Source organism: Solenopsis invicta, chromosome 13 (assembly GCF_016802725.1).
Source record: "Solenopsis invicta isolate M01_SB chromosome 13, UNIL_Sinv_3.0, whole genome shotgun sequence".
In the NCBI taxonomy this organism is placed as follows: Eukaryota; Metazoa; Arthropoda; class Insecta; order Hymenoptera; family Formicidae; genus Solenopsis; species Solenopsis invicta.
In genome coordinates this window covers 4,563,170-4,584,205 of record NC_052676.1, presented here as the reverse complement: position 1 = coordinate 4,584,205, position 21,036 = coordinate 4,563,170, and the positions used below count along the sequence as shown (strand labels likewise).

At 33.9% G+C, this 21,036-nt stretch overlaps 1 protein-coding gene across 8 annotated transcripts in view; it reads right to left on the bottom strand.

The window, feature by feature from the left end:
- The window catches only part of LOC105201728 (whirlin), a 124,943-nt gene that overhangs the window by 24,331 nt on the left and 79,576 nt on the right, over positions 1-21,036 (bottom strand). For 7 of the 8 annotated variants that reach the window (XM_039456813.1, XM_039456815.1, XM_039456819.1 and 4 more), the window contains 2 exons: positions 14,228-14,309; positions 12,643-12,750 (listed from right to left, as the gene is read on the bottom strand). In XM_039456813.1, coding sequence (XP_039312747.1) covers positions 12,643-12,750; positions 14,228-14,309 — 190 coding nt within the window. The remainder of the gene's footprint in view (positions 1-12,642; positions 12,751-14,227; positions 14,310-21,036) is intronic. The other variant, XM_039456818.1, reaches the window with a different exon arrangement.

Here is a 21,036-nt window from a genome sequence, read left to right as displayed (position 1 = left end):
TTGATTTGAGTTATTATATGACAAATGAAAAAAAAAGTTTGGTAACAGCTAATTAAATGTTGAGTAAAATAACGTCAATTACACGTTTGGTTAATATAACCAGAAATAATTTTACTTTTCTGAATATTTGGCAAGTATCATCAAATTTAGCAATATTTACAAAATATTTAGAGAAATAAAATAATTTCTGATTATATTAATCAAATATTTAATTGGCATTATTTCACTCAACATTTGGTAGCTATTACCAGACACTTTTTTTTTCAGTATACGCCGATTCTGAACCGGTTAAAGAGTCAATCGTTTAATTCCATTATTTCGGTTTTAACGACATAATTGAGCAATGGCGATTTAGGAACGGTTGAAAATGACTAAACTGGGTATAATTAATTGGACACTACGAATTTAATTTGTTCCTTGCCTCGACGTCCTCCTTTCCGTCCGTTCTAACGAGTCCTAGAAGTTCACAGGCTTCAATCGCCGACTCTCGCTAACTGCCGCTATAAACGCGCCGTCATTGCTTTCTTTCCCAGAGAAGGAGCGAGCGAAGCCATGGAGTCGTGGCTGAGCGACGTTCAGCGCGTGCGGATCCCGCGGCCCAAGTTCGGCAGCGGCAATTCCGTGCGGCGGTCGAACTCGTCGGTGCAGCATTCGGCGCGCTCGGAGATGCACGCCCATCGGCAGGGTCAGGACGTGGCCAAGGCCACCGAGGAGCTACGCCAGGCGCTCCAGGACAAGCTCTGACCGAACACGCGGCCGCTGTAGGGTTCCGGCGAGGGCGCGGGAACTTTACTTACACCGTACCTCCCTCGTGCTTGTTCGCCACTAAGAGAAAGAACCCCGCTCGACGATGTGCGATCACGAATCGAAAGCGTTTCCCAAAAGAATCTTTGATCATAGATTTCTGGAATATTTGTTCATCCGAGAAATGTTTCGGTGCAGAAATACTTGAAACTCATGCAGCACAGAATAGCAGAAACATTGCTACAACGTTTCAGCAATGTTGCAGCAACGATGAAATGTCAGCTTCAGAAATATTGTATTCCTGCAGCAACGTTAATACAATATTATACACGTTGCTGCAGTGTTGCTGAAACATTGCAGCAAAATTTTGCAACGCCGTGCTGTATGGGAGGCAATATTTAAAAACGTGACTTACAAATTTAGATTTTAGATTCCTTCAAGAATAAATTTTTCCGGCTAAATTTGAGAATTGAATCAATTAAAATGAAGCAGCGCGCTAAATTTGTGTTTTCACTCATGTTTCAGCCTTTAATTCTTTAATAATTAATTACTACCTTGACTGCGTTTGATAACTTTGCAATCGAAGTTTTCACAAAGAAAAGAGAACGCGCAGAATTGTATGTGAAATTAAGGAAACGTTCGCTGAACGCAACGGAAATCGATTTGACGCTCGATTCGATCGCTGTTCCATCGTCGAGCGAGGATCTACAAAAGGATCATCCGCCGTACGGAGAGGTACTATCACTTGGCATATCTCTGGCGAGTCGGTCGGTCGGTCATGCGGAAGAGTGAGCTCGGAACGAGCGGCAGTCGTCGTCGTCGATTGCGAAGATCGGGACGAGGAAGATCGGCAACGCGCACGCGGCTCGGAGAACCAGAACCGTTTTCCTTCGTATTCCTCCCCGCGCCCTCCGATCGATCGAATTGAGGTGCGCAATTAGCCGAGAGGCGATTTGGTGGCGCGCGGCGTCTTCGCCTGGTGTGACTTACGACGAGGATCTGTGTAATCGAAGGTGTGTGTTCGAGGTCCTCACATCTAGGAGCTCGCGTGGCGTTAAAGGACGAAGCAATTATCGCGCACGGCTCTCGTCGACTCTACTCCCCTCGCGACGATCTCGATCCCAAGATCGCGTAATCCTTGAATCGCGACGGCACGCGCCGCTGAGGAGCCGAGGCCGATGCTTTCGGCCCGATACTTTCAATTAATTTGTGATTAAGGATGTATCGGACATACAGTCCCTACAAATATAAATAAGATTTAACATTTCTTTACGAGTATACTGTAGGCATATGAAAGTTGTGCGATTAATCAAGATTATATTATATTTAGTAACGTATTTTTGTAGCTTATTTACTCTATTTGTTATTAAAAATTAAATTATCTTTTACAACGTTAAGTAAAATCTGAAGTTTTTTGTGTAAGTACTTTAAGTGTTCAAAATGATTTGTACAAAATTTCATTATGATTGTCTGTTTAGTTATTTTGTAAATAAATAAATAAATAAATAAATTTTGCTTATTTTACAGAACTGATCTCTGCATCACAATAAAACCTTTGACTGTATGACAAAAACTGTATGAATCATCTTGAATAGTAAAAGTACTTAAATAAAAAAGTTCAGATTTGTTTCATTATTTCATTATTAATTATATCTTTGTTAGATCACACGTCTACCTATTGAAATAATTTTTTATCCAGATAGAAAATCGCCGTCAAATTTTTTCAACTACTTTCAAGCGCAATATAAAACAATCTGTAATTTTTTCATAATTTTCTTAATGTTTTGAGAAATGTCCTATATATCCTTAACTTAGGCAACGCTGTACGCAGCGACGCAGAGCATTCCTATTAAGAAGGCGTAATCTTAAGTGTATTCTGTCATTAGATGTAAGTGTCGTTATAAGAGGAGATTCTTGCTTATTCATTTTTATGAGATTTAACCGACCAACGCGTCGTCTTATTTATAATAAATTATTGTATTCATTATTATTAGTTCGTATTGTATTCTCTGTCACTGGTTACATGTAACGTGTGTAAGAAGATATCTAACTTTTCATCAAGTGAATAAAATAAAGACGAGTTTTGAAAGGCAGCGAGAATGTTTGTGAATTAATGATCCTCATTAAGGTACACAGTAAGATAACTCCAGTATATGCCTTATCTATCGAAAACTTAATTTGTCAGGCGTTATTTGCTAAGTTTAAAAGATAAATAAACTATACCAATAAAAACTTCATACTCTATTAAAAAAAAAATTAGAAATATGAAATATTTATTTCTTGATAAGTGAAAAAAGTTTGTTGAAAACTTTCTCAGAATTTTTCATATAATTTTTTAGAATTTTTCAGAATTTCTGTACAATTTTCTAACTTTCTCAGATTTTTTTATACAAATTGGAATACTTTTTAGAAATACTCAGAAAGTTTACATCTTTTCTCAGAATTTTTTATTTCTCTTAATATTGAAATATCCTAAGATTTCTCTTAAGATTTTTTTATTATATAATTTCTGGTGAAATGTGATAAAGTCTAAAAAAAGTTAAAAGTACTTTTTAGAAATTTGAAGAAATTCTAAAAGAAGATGTAGACTTTCTAAATACTTCTGAGTATATCTGAAAAATGTCTCAATTCGTATAAACATCACGAAAAAAGTTTTCATTAGGCAATCTTTTAGAAACCCATTTTTGCTTGCAAAAGGGATGTATGGCTACTTGAGTAGAACAAACAGAGAATATAAGAGCTACGCACTTGTATTTTATATACTTTGTTCTTTATTATTCCTCTATATTTATGTATCACTACTCAGCGTTTTACATTTCCTACAGAGAGAGTTATTTACGTAGGTTGTAACACAGTAACTCTGGTATTTACGTCGCAGAAATCAGAAAAAAACAAAAGTGAAAGTAATTTATACGCAATCATTCTGTTATATGCCTTTATGTCATATTAATATTGTGTTGTGATTTCAATCTTTAATATTCATATTAACGAAACTATAATAAATTGAATTAATTTGCCAATCAAAATTAATTTCTTTGTTCGAATCCGAATTGACTATGAGTTAATCGACAAAATTTTTGCCAAATTGAATCAAATCGAATGGAAACAAATTTAATTAGCAACATAAAAATTTTAATATAGACAACATAAAGATTTTTATATAAAAAAAATAAAATTGATTATTATATATATTGATGAAAAATAGTTACTTTAATGTTAGTTTATAAAATTATTAATATATACAATTCATAATCAAACTTCTTCTTAAATACAAAAAATTTTAAATAGGTAATTGAGATCCGAATTATAAAAATTTAAATGAGAATTCTGTCAAGTCTTTTCTAATTTAATTTGCGACAATAGCTCTTATCGTTTTTCCTTGTTAATTCAGGGGAATGTACTTATCTTTCTTATACTCTAAATTACGCAGAAAGTCTAAAATTCAAACTGCCGTAACTTGATGAAAGCAAATCGCACGATCGTAAATTGAAATTTAAAAGTTCTTTTAAAATCTCTTAAATTATACTTTTAGATTTTATTAACTTTATTTAAGGATACGTTTCTTTTTTGCCATAAGAAAATGCCGAGAATCGTTAAAAACGCTACCTTGGGGTGAGATCACCCTAAATTCTAATGTGTAAATTTCGATAACGTCATCGCGTGCAACGCGAAAAATCTTCGGGATATGTGCAATGGCACTTCGCAGAAAAAGTGACTTTTTTTTTATTACAATGTAATAAATAATATAATTATTATGAACTCCTTGCGTGCCGTGGAAAGAAATATATTCGCGTAATCGGTATGTAAGTCACTTTTAGGCCACCTTAGGCGAGTGACTAATAGCGGAACCTCATTAATGGAAACGAGCGGCCTTAATTAGTCGACTCTAATGAGACGACTCCACTCCCTTCTTCCCTTCTATCGCGCCACACTCGTCCCATTTCGGGAACGACTGCGATTCCTAGGTAAATCACGTAACGCGCAGTTGCATCGGATGACCGAGGAGAGCTTTCAGACGAAGTTTCGGCAATGAAAATTGCGGTGCGGTTGAGATATGCGTTTGACAGTGCGACGAAAATTCCCCAGCGCGAGATAAATTCATACGGAGGGTTTAAATAAAACCCATCGAATTTATCATGTAAATTGCATTACGGATTAATTGCGGATTCAAAGTCAAACTTATTAATTTAACGTCACGTTAATTCAGAAATAATTTAATGAAGGGATTTACTGCGGAGTAAAATTTAATACACTGAAAGCGGGACTGTTGTTTGTATATTCTAATCGTGTTTGAACAACTGCAGCGTTTTATACCCTATATTCAGTGTCAAATGTGATTACCGTAACGTCCCGCATATTATTATGCGGAATAATAATTTAATTGGGATATGGCGTAATTAGGATTTAGAATTTTGACTCAACTGAACGTGAAATACGATGAAAACTTTGCTTCTATCTTATGATCACAATGATAATATAACTGAAATATCGCCTATTTGGAATTTAATATCGTGTTACAGCCATGACGTAAGGTATTATTAAAAAATGCATTTTCCTCACATAAAATTACAATAAAAAAGTAATCTAACGGAAACATTGGGCAATTAGAATTTAGAACAGCCGGCGTACGATGAAAAATGTGTCTTTTTCTACGGCAAAAGGTCAGGTCGCGCGCTTTCAGTTTCGGATATCTCAATTCCAAATTCACAATTTTTTTTTTTTTTTATTGCCATGAAAGTTTCGCGAGCCGCCGTGCGAATAACAAAAATTGCACTCGTGCGCGCACGGGCGAACGGACATGCTCGTTTTAATCCGCCGTTATTATTGGGGGAACAATCTGCGAGGGATTTTCAAGTAGAACGACTATCGCGATATTGATCAACGAGGGAGATGAGCAGCGAGCGAGATGTGCGGCGAGACCGTGAAACGCGGCTTCTACGTTCCTTTTACTGCTATTTGCTCCTCCAACCGCTTATCGAGAATCCTTCATTGAAGTTCTTCTCTTTCTTCCCGCGATATAAGACGAGCACGGGGGCATTATGAGGGAAAAGAAAGACGGAAAGCGACAATCAAACTGCGTCGAGATCGGCTGCGGAATATACGGGGTGTCCAATCGAGTTGATTTCGATCTGCGGATCCTCGAATAGAAACCGATCTTTTCTTTTAAACAGCAGAATTTCTTATGTACAGCATTATAATTAATTTTAGTTTATTATGAGAAAACATTATTATGAGAAAGGATTAACTTGTAGCCTAATTTTTTTTGTTTCATCTACTCTAATAAATTAAAGGTTGAAAAACTTGAAGATCTTTTACCGAAAACCTGACGGTAATTTATTCTTCCCGGCCCTGACTTCTTCTAGGAATAATTAGCATTTAATTTACGTCTACTAAAGATTTTTAGATAATCATGCATCTCTGATTAAAATTTTAAAGTTCAAAATGAGTTTCGCTTAAACCTCCAACCAAGATTTAGCATCTTGGTCCGCTACACGAAATAATCGCCGAGAGTCCTTTACTTTCCCTTCAATGATCATTTTACGTAGGTTATAATACATGATCGCGCTATTTATCGATTCAATTGGCTTCGTTAACATTAACAGCAGAGAAACTCAAATTACAGCACTAATATCACATTAATACATGTAACGGAGTGGCTACACGTGTGAATTATATCCTCACTCCTTTTACTTCTTCTGACTTCTACGGCAGTAATGCCAGAGTTATCCCATACGTTCCATCATCATGAAAGAGTTAACAAAAAGTTTCTTTTTTTTACCGTTTGCGCAACGAATGAAAATTTAAACTTCATCCTTGCGATCTGGTAACTCGCGAAATTCATTGAATTTTGCGGCTCGTCATTACATTAGGCACACCCTGTATATTAAACTACACCGTAATTAACTCCGTGCGCAATTTTTCGACGGAGTACCCGATAACGATTTATAATTCCTCCCTTCCCCTCTCGGCATGTTGATTAACCCTTTGAAGCGGTTTTTGCTCAGTTACTCCTTCTATCTTCGGGTCTTTAACTTCCTCCTCGAATGCCGTCTCGATATGACGGCTTCTTACGAATCTTCGCGGTCCAACGAAGCTATTTAAATACAAATTGTACATATATTAACAGATACGTAATATGTGAACGGATTTTTATAAATTTGTCAGTCAGTGGGTTTGCGATTAACCGCAAAGGGACCTTTCGAAGCGAGCGATTAATAGGAAATCTCATCGGGGCCTCAATAAGACCATTATATAATTTACTAAAATTATATATTGTTCTCGCGGCAATTATTGGAGCGGTAAATATAAATATCGTCGAATATGAATCCTCGCGGGAATCGCGTCCCCGCGTGCAATTGGAATAACGACCTCGTGTAAGGCATTACCGCTCTCTCGTCGCTATTATCTTAATTATATCGGGCCGACCTTGGCATTGGCTCTCGATTCTTTTCGGAACGCGGTCGCGATCCCATACTGCAACGTATTCTCCCGATTATCTCAATTGCACATCGCCTCTGCGCCGCTCTCGCGTGTGCGCTGCGCCGCGGCGGCGTTTGCACTTTTTCTCCCTTCCTGCACGACGGCACAAAGCCGAGTATCGCGAAGGCTAATGAGGAGATAAATTTCCGATGGCATTTTTTTTCTTGTTTTCTTGAAAGCGAAATAGATTGCGCGAGTCAAAGGTTCGAAAAAAATTTATCATCCGTTGCTCCGATGGATTTAAAATAAGAATAAAATTTGTTTATATTATTGATGTGATAAAATAATTCGATGGCTGCAAGAAAATGAAAAGATTTGGATGCATTAATAGATAGGTTGAAGTTATTTAGAATTATTTAAGATTAATATAATAAATTAAAGTCAATTAGCGAGATCTAATGTACCAATAGGTTGTTTTAAATTAATGTTAATACGAATGATCTTGAAATGTAAATTAATCAAAATTAATAAATTAAAATCAATTATAATATTAAAAATTATTAAATATAAATTATTCAAAATTCTTAAGATAAATTATCAAAATTATCTAAACTTGATAAATTAAAATCAATTATTGAGATTGAAATTGTCAATATATTGTTTAAAATTAATATTAATATTAAGAATTATTCAATGGTCTAAGGTTATCCAAAATAAATTATCTAAAATAAACAAATTAAAATTAATTAATGAGATCGAAATTATTAATGCAATTTTAAAAATTAAAGTTGGTATTAAAGATCGTTACACAAATTATGTAAAATTATGTAAGATAATTCAGTCATTAAAATATGTTATTTCAAAATTATTTAAAACTAATAAAATAAAGTCAATTAATGTGATCAGAATTACAAATACATTGTTAAAATTACTAACAATATTAAGGATTTAATAAATTTAAATTACATAGAATCAAGGTAAATTATCCAAAACTAATGAATTAAAACTAATTAATGAAATCTAAATTAGCAGTATACATTGCTCGAAATTAAATCTAAAATTGAAGATCGTGAAATCTATGACAGTTGTTGGATGTCAGATCGTGAAGTTTCTCGAACATCTCGAGAAGGGAATTCCAATAATTGGTATTTCCTTCCTATCGCGGTTCTCCGTTCGAGCGTCTCGGCGCAAGAGCAAATGTATAGTTATGATGTCTCCCATAAAATCGCGGTTTCTTCATTATCCCGTTCTACGCACCTGCCTTCGAGAGAAGGCAATCCGGACGTCGTTCTTTTTTTCATCCGTCGGACGTCGGCGTAATAGTCGGTAGAAGTTGTTATTCTCGAGGAGAGAACGAAACGATCGTAGGGCACTTTTCAGGTGAAACTATCTCACGTCAGTAACGTCGATAACACTGTGGCTGCCCGAGCTGCACCTTCATCCGCTCTTCCGTTCGTCTCCGTATATACCAGCGAGCACACCTGCTCGCATACTCCGATCATCTCGCGTTCCTCTACCTGAGCGATCTCATTGGACCTTCCCGTACATACACCGCGAATTTGCTATAATTCTCTAGAGATCTCCACCCTTTCTCCGTCCCCCGATCGCGTGTCTTCGTTGGGAACGCCGAGATCCGGATGGATCCCTCCAGCCTTCGCGAGCTTTTCGTGACATTCTTCGCGTTCCTTGAGAAACATTTAAGCAACGATCTTCCCAAGACTTCAAAGAGATTTTACTCGAATTTCTGTAAGATTATTTACAAAGGGGATTTTATATCCTTTCTTTTGTCGACTGAATGTTTTACGAAAAATTTTCTAAAACGTATGATGTCTCAGACGAATATCGAATATTTCGCCTGACGCATTTATTTCGTGTTAAAACTGCGCTCATCTATTTACTTCTCATCTATTTACTTCTCCGCCGCTTGGAAGTTATCGTAAAAGCGGATGTAATTGAGACGCAAAGACGTTTTGCGCAACGAGCCTAAATTGTCGCGTATGTGTACCGCTACAATCATTTATAACGACCACTATACGCCATTAGATGGACTGATAATCTACCACTTTGAGAACCTACGCCTCTATAATAACATTACGTCGATATCGGGGTGCGATCATGCGACTGTCTCTCAGGGGGTTCATCGCGGAAGGTTTGCATCGGCTGACGCAAAAACAAGCGCGTGCAAACACGAATTGTATTGACCTTTACACAATCTCCACCTAAATAGAACGTTCGCGTAAAAATAGAGCGCAAGATGTGTAAACACGGAAAAAAGTCTCTATAAATAAAAATAAAAATTGAAATGGAGGTGGGGGAAATAAACGCGCGAACATTTTATTATCGCAATCGATAGAATTGCTGAATGCGTACCAAATCGTATCTCTTCAATATTTCAGATTTTTACTTAATATAAGCAACATTTAGGTCGTATTCTTATGCATGTACTGAAAAATTGAAGTTGATTAAACTTTTTCAATTCAACCATTTATACCTTTGACATAGATACTTGTAAACAAAAAACTTGAACTTCAGTTTAAGCATTTATATATTTAACCTAAATACGTAAGTACTTGAATTGGAAAAATTCAATCAAGTTGAAAAATTTAGTCAAGTCAACAACTCTTTTTCTTAGTTTATTTAAGACTTAAGTGCTATTTTAAGATGTCATCGACCAATCAGAGAGCCATATTAGCATCTCAAGACATCTTGAAACATTACTTAAGATGGTCTTGAAATAAGAATTGACCACGAATACTTTAATCACAAAAATATGATATAAGAAATGAGTAATAGTAATACTACTGTTTTATAAGTGCTAACAACACTAAAAGTTAGGTCTAGCGGATATTAAGTTTTGATCAATTTATATGTAGCTGATAATAACATAATCGTATAATTTTATACTGAATTTTTACATCCTCGTAAAAAAGTTTATTGTATTTAGAATATTTTACATTCATTTTATATACATATTTGCAATTATTATAAAAATTAATATTTCTATAAAACCTATCAAGTTTCATAAATCCTATCAAGTATCATAAATTTATTACAATAAATTATATTAATATAAGATTGATAAGTGATGATATCAAAATTAATAATTGATATGAATAAAAACATTTCAATTGCAAATATGAATTCAATTTATTATAGTCATTTATTAATTAAAAGCATTAAATACTTCATAACCAATAAACAATAATACGAACTTAAATTATTAATAAAATCGGTAAATTAATAATATTCTTTATATTTTTAATTATTTTAACTCGTAAATTCAATATTTTTGAAGACAGTACGATTTAGGTGATCAATCTAAATCGCTTCCTCATGTTACAAAAAGATTTATAATAAATCAATTTGCCATGGTGAAAGGTTAAACGTTGCAATAACCGACATCTAATACATCAAGCTACAATTTCCAGTATTCATTTACATACAAATAAATACAAAGTAAAAAGTATAATAAAAAATAATTCAAGTGATACGCATTGGCAACTCTCTCATAGCTATCGATACAGTAATTGTCATTATTTAATAGACTGTATTCTTCTTTTCTACCGCGATTATAATGAACATTTATTTTTTATAACTTTGTCCAGTAGCTTTGTATTTGCAAAGAGCCTCAATAAAATCGGACACGCGTTTTATACCTGTGATCGATGCGAATTACTATGATAATCCGATCTCTTAGTGTAAATTTGCATTCGTGGCAATGACATATCATTATCCAGTTGATATCGCGATTACGGCGCGAGTCATGAAACGTGTTGGCATCAAGTGTAAAAACGATTAAGAAGATAAGATGGACAATGTTACGTTATGTTTGCGCTCTCTATCTTCCGACAATTGCACATTGCAAGATAACGACGAAAAGCGCAATTGCGCAAACATGAATGTGTAAATATATGTAAGCCGTATCGTGCAAGGTCCTTTAGCAGCGAATTTTTACTTTACAAACTTATAGAGTCGACTTTTGAATTTTTTTTATTGGGAAAGATTTGATTGCACACTGTCCGCTTTTCCTTCGTTTTCCAAAATTCGCTCTAGAATAATGCGCCATTTACATGCGCGTAAATAACTGCACTCGAGTAAGCGACGTGCACAAATTAAACGCTAAAATTAATGGCGTATCGCGCGAAGCTGCGCGAGGGCGAATTTAAATGAGACCGCTTGGCGAAAAATCCGATTTCGCACGTACCTCCGTTTAACAGCTCGTTTGCGAAGATTAGAGAAATTACACAAGTCACACATTAAATTATTCTTACGTCAGAATAATAAAATATAAATTTGATATAAACGCAAAGCGGCATATGAACTCTGATAATTAAAATTACGTCTTTTAATAATGAATTGGAATATAAGACGTAATAAATAAGGGAAGACAAATAGAAAGTTAACAGAAATCAACTTCTATACACGTTAAATAAACTTTCCTTTAAAAAATTAAATGTGCATAATTGTTGTAATTAAGGTGCTTTGTGCCAAAAATTTTTTACTTAGATTTTACTCGTTTTCGTTGCATACTCCGCACGTTTTCAGAGTGCAATTTGCATAAAGTAAGCGAGCGTTTAAGATTTACCTGTTGCCTGCAACACGCGATACTTGACTCCGTTTTGTAAACACCAATCTTACGTTTGTGTAATTACTCCTGTAACGGGATCACAATTCTCTACGTGCATTAAGTACGTCGGACGCAAACTACGGCGGGGCGAAAATTGAATTATTAGAACTTTTCTTGAGCATCTCGCCCTGAGAGATCGTCACACGTTCGCCTATCTAATTCTATAAAAGGATTACTTATAAAAGGAGTCTAGAATGATATTATGCATTTTACATGGCGTCTAATTCGTCACTCTTGTTATTCTATATACGATAAAGCTATTACAGTAAATCTAACTTGAAACGAAGATCCGTAGCCACTAAAAATGATCTGATCGCCTTGTGAAGCAACAGTGAGCGAATATCTCCCAACTAAATTCTTGATCACAATGATAAATAGAAGGTACCCAAACTGAATGAGTTTTATTTTATTTTTTAAAACTTTATTAATTTAAAAAAAAAATTTATTTTTTTAAATTCCTTTAAAGAAAGCTTGTAGAAATAAAATTAATTGATTGTTCAGCCCTTCATACCTTACAAAAATTTGAAGAACATAAAACAATTTGATTATATTATGGAGAGCTTAATTCTGTATTTACCCGTATAATATGAATATACTTGGAGATTCGTGTAATCAATTTAAATTTGTCTCTAAAATTTGAATTAAGATTTTCATCAAATTTGCGTATCAAGTTTTGCTTTATAACGAAAATAAATTTGCTTAAATTGTAAGCGCATCAAAGGAATTGAACTGCAGCGGAGTCTCTCATTTTCGAACACGATCAGAGCCTTTCAATGGCATTGGAGAGAATGTATATAGAGGGTGTCTCAAAGTGCCGTGTCCGATGATCGAATTTGTGCTGGCCGACTCACCAAATTGTCCGGGTGCAGGTGATGGCCGTAATCCCTGGGGTTACCTCGGGAGCTGCCCGGGGAACTGTGTCTGCGACCCCGTCCGTTCTCGATCTCGTCATCGTAATCCTGAAAAAAAGGACACGACCGTGTTTCATCCTGATTGATCGTGAGAGAAAGCTTGCAGTATCTTTTTCTCTTTTTATGTTTTTCTTTTTTACGACGAACACAATATCGTGATACAAATTTTCATCGGGGATAAAAATTCGCGATGTCCGGCTTTAGCGGCTTTCTAGGTGTATCCCTTTGAATCCTTTCACCCATACGCGGTGCTCCTGGCGTAATAACATTTTTTTATTTTGCGTACGTAAAATCAAAATTAAGACGAAGCAACATTAATGTTTAGAAATGAAAGTTTAAGTTAAACAAAGTTGCGCAGAGATTTGAGATATAAGTGTAAGGCTAATTTCTAAAAAATCCACGCGACGCCACTTCGTAATCATCGTAATTCAAAAAAGAAGTGCTTAATTTTAATATTAAAATTTGCTTCTGTCTCCGATTTTTTTTTAAGTATTTAAAAGTGCTTTAATTTTAAATGGTCTTTAAATTTAAAACACTGAAACGTTAACGTTAACACTGAAATTCTTAACAGTTTTAACATTTTATATCCATTTCCACCAATGTTTAACTTTGATCTTAGTTTAAATTATTCTTTGCTTTTTTCAGTTGTTTTAAGAATGAAAAAAAGGTAAAGAGTGAGTTAAGAATGTATAGAACATTTTAAAGCACTAAGAAGATTATGAAATAATTACTGATTGTTTTATATTATATTTGAAAGTGGTAGAAAAAATTTGGCGGCAATTTTCTACATGAATAAGAAGTTATTTCAATGAAAAGTAGACTCAATGAGAGTGCTCTAATAAAAATATAATTAATAATAAAATAAGAAATAATAAAAAAAAATTAAATTTTTTATTTAAGTATTTACAATAATTTATGTAAAGTTTCATTGCGATGCAGAGATCAGTTTTGTAAAATAAACAAAATTTATTTATTTATGTAATAAAATAATTAAACAGACAATCACAATAAATTTTGTTTAAATCACCTTAAAGTACTTGAAATTTTTCTCAATGTTGTAAAAAGTAATTTAATTTTTAACAACAAATAGAGCAATTAAACTAAAAATACGTTATTAAATAAAAATATAATTGTTGTTAAATAAAAATATATAATAAAATATTATTTATACACATTCCAAATTTTACCTTGCAACGACCGTATGTCCGATAATATCCTTAAATTGAGATCAAAGTTAATTTACATTGATAAAATTCAACATTAGTGTTTTAAATCTAAACACTGTTTAAAACTAAAACATTTTTAAGTAGTTAAAGGACGGGGACATAAAGTAAACATTTTAATGTGTTAAAATTAAACACTTCCTTTCGAGCGTAATTACATATTTCCATCTTTAAACGTTTCGCTTGAAATTGCGTCGCTCTCCATCTGATATCGATTTTGGGCTAATCGATCGCAGGGCTCGCCACTCGCTCGCGAAGGATCACCGCGGCGCGACGGTTCGAAAGGGATACGCCCGCAGTACCTGATTGTCGCACTCGTCATCATTGGAGAGGGCGAGGTCGGAGGTCGTCACTTGGTGCTGCTGCGCCCTCCTGCAGCCCACTCTGCAATTGGCAAAATTTCCATTTCAGAACCACCCACCCCGCACCGCGACCGCTCTTACCAAATCGCGCGCGCGCCTCGTCTCGTTAGCCCTATCCTATCGGTGTCATCGGGACGATCCGTCGCGACGGACGGTGATTAATCGTCCCGATCGGAAACAAAAGGGAGGTGATCGAACGGAAGTGAACGACGTTCGCGGAGAACGTTGCGAATTTTGCGAATTGCCGAATTCGACGAATGCCGTGCGTCGATGGTCGACAGGCTAATTTCGATAGGATTTCGATAGGATTTCGTCTCTTCGACTCGCCGTCCTTGACTCGAGAAGATGTCACACACGGTAAATCCGAAGTGGTCCCATCACACGCCAACCTACCCTTAGTCTCTACTATATTCTCTAGAGTATTCTAATGAAAGCAAATACTATGGCAGACGATACCGCTATGTAAAATTCAGCAAGCGTAGCTTCGGGGATCGCGCAGTTCTATTTTCGGAGTGCCGGCTATAATTCGCACCGACTAGTCATCCAAAGACTTCACCGTGTTCCGCATGCTCGGAACACTGAGCACTATTACAATCTAAGTGATCAATCTCAATAAGATCAGAATACGAAACGTTTTCTTATATGTTGTTCAATATTTTAGCAGTTAATACTTTAGAGGGTTCATTTTTTGAAAGAAGTTTATTATATATAAACATATATGATATTATAAAAGCCTCTGAGTGCAGAGATACAGGATGTTAACAATTTCTATAAAACTATTATTTTTTTTTTCTTAATAACTCAAGCCAAAAGGACTTTAAATTTTTTAAATATATTTTTTAAATATATTTTTTAAATTATTTCGAAAATAATAAAAACTTGTTTGAAACGTCTGAATGAACCAACATTCAGACAATCTAAAATGCTCGTGTTTCAATGTTCTAAATCTAAATGCTTGTACTGTTTGTTAAAATAAATTTTAAAAAATATCTCAATAAATATTATATGTTTCTTGAACAAATTTTGAGAACATACTCAAAATATAAACAGAATTCTGTAATAAATTTATATAATTTTTATAATATTTAAAATAAGATTGATTGATCTTATAAATATTTTCAATTATTTAAAGATTACAATCAAAATTTAATATTGTAAAAAACATTTAACATTAATAATGTTGAATTTTTGTGCAAGTGTCCGGATATAGAATTATGTTCGATCACTGGAATATTTACCTTATTGATAAAAAATGAAGGTAATATCCCAACTATTTAATAGCCCAGAGAAAAAGAAACGTTCAGGAACCATTAAGAGAACAAACAATAAATTATAAAATGTTTAAATATTTAAACATCTCTGTAAAGAGGCTTTTGAAAATATATCATGTGAAATTTCTTCATAAAATGACATCCAAAATTAACTCCTAAAATATTGGACAGTATCTGATAAACACCCTGTATGCATCTAGATACGTTGATTTATATTTAAATAGATGTCCGGATTTTCGAGCAAACGTATCCGGGAATAGAACTGCGTGATTGGCCGGCTTGAGAAGCGAGAGAGCATTTGACGTCTGATCAAAATCTCCCGATGACTCGCTGATGACGAGCGATTATTCGCTTTCGAGATGGCTCAAGCGCCGCAAAAAAAGAAAAATTGTACGAATAGAAATTCTCACCCGGAAAAGTTGGAAAGCTGCATGGAGCACATGAAGGTTGCAAGGCACCGATCACATGCGGACGGTTTCTACAACCGCAATTAACATAATTCGCTCCCGGATCGCGTCATCGTCGGTATAACATCGTCATCATTGCGGATGTTCGAGACGAGCAATTTCGAAGATCGCAGGTGGCATCGATAGAAAGAATTTCTCTCTGCGCGCAATCAATTTTTCCTTAATCACCATCATTACGTCCGCAGACGGCCAATTTTCATTGTCACGCCGTTTGAGTTTCCTGCTTTACGATGCGCAATTTTTCTCGACAAAGAACGAAAAAAAAAGTAAAGGGAATGACGCGCGTTTTCGTATACTGCAAATAAATACGTTTTCTAAACCTAATTAACTTTTGCGTCAATCGTTCTCTGTGGCAAGAGGCGATTTGTCGGATTGCGCGTTAACTAATTTCACCGGGACGAGCACGTTTAATCGGGTGATCAATCTGATTCTCTAATTCCCGCGACGTGGAAAGCATGAAATCATGAAATAGGTCATTTATTTTTAGAGCCAGGATTAAGCGAAATACGCCCGCAGATTTTTATTTATTTAGTTTCGCGGGCGAAACCGCGAAATCACGTTGGCGACGGACTCGCGAGAAGAGAGCTTATAGGTATATGCGCGATACATCGTTAGCACCGCGGTCGTTTTTTTTTCCTTGCATTGCAATGCGATATGCGGATGGATTTTTAATCGCGAAATCGCATGCGATTAAAATCGCGAATACAGCTCGCAACTTGCAATTTCATTAAATATTTGAAAAAAGAATAAGGGAGTTTCATGAGAAATTTTTGTACGGCTGCGCAGTATGCGATGGAGAAAACATTAGTTAACTGAAATAGAAAATAGTAATAGAAATATTTATTTAGAAGATGTATATATATATAAGAAGATATTATTTGAAATAAGTAATTGTTGTAGTCAATAAATAGTATTTAACACCTTTATATATACGTTTATTTGAATTATTTTACATTTTTATGTAAAATAATATGGATAAATTAATTTTTCTCTATTTTCTATCGTTTGTACTATTTTCTATTTTTTGAGAGTGCACTATAAGAAACAGTATAAAATTGAAACAAAAAACAGCATGTTCCAGTACTAGTAAAACTCTAATAAATATTTGTGCCAAAATTCATTTAGATTCCCTTACTCGTTTAAAAGTTATTTATTTAAAACTGCTATAAAATATAGTAATTTTTGCTGCAGAACCCATTATAAAATTTTTCATTGTTTTCTTCTGTGCAGCTAGTTTCAAAATTCGGGCATTCACGATCAAAATTTTTTGTTGTTTATTAAAAAAGAAAAAATAAACCTAAAGAAATCTTCAGTTTTTAAATTTCGATAACTTTTAGTTCGTATTGTGTAGCCAAAGCATCTTTAAAAATAAAACACAGTAAATGAACAATAGAGAGAATATAGAGAGAACTTATTTATCCGTAGTATACATCGAATTGTAAAATAAATATCTCACTTTAATTAAATGTACATATAAATATAGTGTTGCACGTTTTTTTTTGTATTTGCTACACAAAATACTTTTTACAAGTAGGATTTCTTATAATTTCATTTAAACAATTACTATTTCTGTTGAATCTATTATAATGTTTTTCCAACGCTGCGGCTGCGTACACGTTGTTTGCTTCTTTCTAAAGCAACTTTTGAAAACTTCACTTTACATTTTGATTGTTTTAAACTGCGTAAACTTTTAAGTTACGTTTAATTCAAAATTGCATGTACGATAAAAAATCACGGGCAATTCGAAATTATATTCACGGTAAAAATTACGATACGATATATCACTGCGATGCACAATATTGCAAATCGCGCGTCTTCGAGCGAGAGCTGTCGACGAACATTTCGTTGCCGAGACGTTTACGGTACTGGCGACTGCCGAAGCTCATTTGTTTCATTCTGTTACCCGGGATACGACCTAGTGTGTAAGAAAGCCAACACCGGTGTGAAAATTTCAAGGGCTCTCTCGTCGCGTTGCCCTCCGCTCGTTTAAAACTGTGCCGCGGAGATCGTTTCTACAGAAACTAGACGGAGTCGGTTACTATAAGAACGCGTCGCTCGATAGACTCGAAAATAATGTATGATATGTCGGCTTGATTCGACAAATGTGTGTGCAATATACTTTAATTTATAACTTTCAAAATACGCTTTCGCTGTATATTTAAATCGGACAAAATTATTTTATTACTTTTATTTTTGTTCTGAATTTTTATGTGGAATAAAATCATGCGAGACAAGTGAAATTTTGCACGATTTGAAAACTCGAAGAAAAAGGGAATTTACCGTATATTTTCTACGGCAATTTGATTTAATTTTTTTGATTTATTAAACTCACATTAGTTTTTCCTCACAAAGCGCAAAAATCAGATTGAACAATATAATAATAATTTAATTTGTGTGTATTTATAAAATTATATGAAGACGTCTCCAATGTTAAAATTAAAATAATTTAAAGTATCGATATAAGAGTGAGAATACTTCTGAAATTTTAATTAGTTCTATAATTTAAACAATGTAACTTTTAAAAGTGAGACAACTAGTTAATTAATTAATTTTGCAAGCGTACCTGTATTTATACTGGAAAGACGTTATCAACGTCAAGATTAAAATTATTTGAAATATGGATAAGAATGAGACTTTTATTGTTGAAACTTTAAAACAATTCTATAATTAGAGTAAAAAGTCTTTTAAAGATGAGATTTATTTTAACAAATGGTTACACAAAAACGAATATGTCACGGATTCATGAAAATTACAAATATATTTGATATGAGAATATGTCTAGAGAGATATTAAATTAATAGTTCAAAAATAACGTAGATAATAAATTTTGGTCTTACAAAGAAACCTCGCAAAGTATTAAATTTTTATTTTAATGAATCTTTGTATACGTATAGATTAATAGATGAATTTAAAAAGTTGCCTAAAAACGATTATAAGAAGTGTAATCACTCACTCTTCATGTCATGTGGTTTTCAAATTTTTTTGTTATGTATTAAAAACCATTCATGATATAAAATAATCATTTATACAAAAGTTTTACAATAAACTTTTGTATAAATAATTATTTTATAATATAAAAATTTACTTCTATTCATCTACATCATTTTTATTGATTCTTAAAAATATTATTGATGTAGATGATTATTGACGTAGACGAAATTTTATTTTATTACTTTTATAAAACCTTTTTTTAATATCTTGAATAATTTTTGATAATATAATATATAACCAAAAAAACCTGGAAACCGCTTTACACACTAGGAGTGATTTTCATCCTTGAAACCGTTTTTGCAGGAACTGATATTTTCTAAATTCATCTATTTAGTAACTTATACACACATATATACGTATATACAAAATTTCAGAATTTAGCGAGAATTTTTTCTTGTCAGTTAAAACTTTCGGTATTATTTTGAAAAATTTTAATATTAAAGTCGTCTAAATTCAACATACGCGTTTTAATAACGTGGAATTTTGGATTTCACGTAACACGTGCAAGATAGAACGCAGAAGTCTCTTTTGATGTAACGTAGCGAAATACAACGTCCTTTCTCTGTGTCAGGGGACCGTTTTTGTCTCGGAAAGAAAGTTCGCGGTGTCGGTGCGGTCCCGCGCGCGAGCGCCCGACAAAAGATAGAATTTGAGGTGGAGATTAGATCGGTGGACAAAGGCGCAGAGCAGAGGTATATTGAAATCACGAACACTCGGGGGAGGATCAAAAGCAGAACGTTTTCGCTCGACCATTCGTCCGTCCATCCGCCCGTTCTCGCTAGGGAAGCGAGCGGGGACCGACGTGAAAGCTATCAAAGCAGAGCGCGTTGAATTCCTCTCCGTATCTCGCCGACCGACCGACCGTCACATTCGCGCTCGCTATCGATCGCGAAATTTACTTTCATATTTCGCGACTCGACGCGAATTGCGTGCAAGTCGTTTTACGGAGAAAGTCGTCGTGGATTCAGCATACAGTGTAACAGAAAATAGCAATGGAAACGTTTGTTTTTTCTTAAAGCAGTTTTTTCTTCATTGTTACGATAATAGTCGAGGAAACGTACGGCGCTCAGTGTTTACAAACCCGTGATTTCAGACTGAATAATAGTTTGTAATTACACATTAAATTTCGTTTTTAAAGAAGAAAAGATGCTTTTTCTAGCCAAGTAAATGTAAACATTGATGTTTCCTGAAAATCCCAGATATTCTTAAGCACTTTTTATTGGATTTATTCTTTAAACAGAACGATAATTTTTCTCGTGTTAGTTACACAAATAATCACTTTGGAATGGCGTAATAGCTTCTCGTATTAATATTATTTTTTAAGCGAAATGTCTACTATAAATTTCTTTTTTAAATCCTTTATGTTAATAATAATTATATCAATGAATATTTTATACGTCAGTTAATAATGTCAATTAATGTTGGAAGAAATGTTATTAAAATTTTTTTAAGCGTTTTAATGAGTTTTGATTTTACGTTAATTTGCTCGTTGATGGACAGATGGATGGATGGGGACGGACAAATGAGCAACGTTTCACTGAATTTCCATTCAGCTCGTATTTATTAATCATGATCGTACTAATAAATATTCAGCCTTCTATAATAATAATGTAAATAAAAAATCCCAGAGTTTCATTATTATCAGTATAGAAGCTTCAGTATTTTATTAGCATTATTAAGATTTTTTTTGCTTTTGCGAATTATTTTAATTCCGCTTGCATTTTGTTAATAATATTGTTAATGAAATAAATTAGCTGTTTTCTAATAATAATTATTTAAGGCAAAAAATTCATGTTAAGATTTGTTAAATAATTTTTCATAGAACTGCGTTAATAAATATTCAAATTCTATAATGATAACCAGTCGAATAAGAAAATAGTTTTATTATTCTCTAACATGGAAGTTTCAATATTTTATTAGTGTGATTAAGATTTTTTTATGTTCGCGAATCATTTTAATCTTGCTTACATTTTGTTAAAAATCTTGATGATAAATATTAGATAGTAACGATTATTCAAAA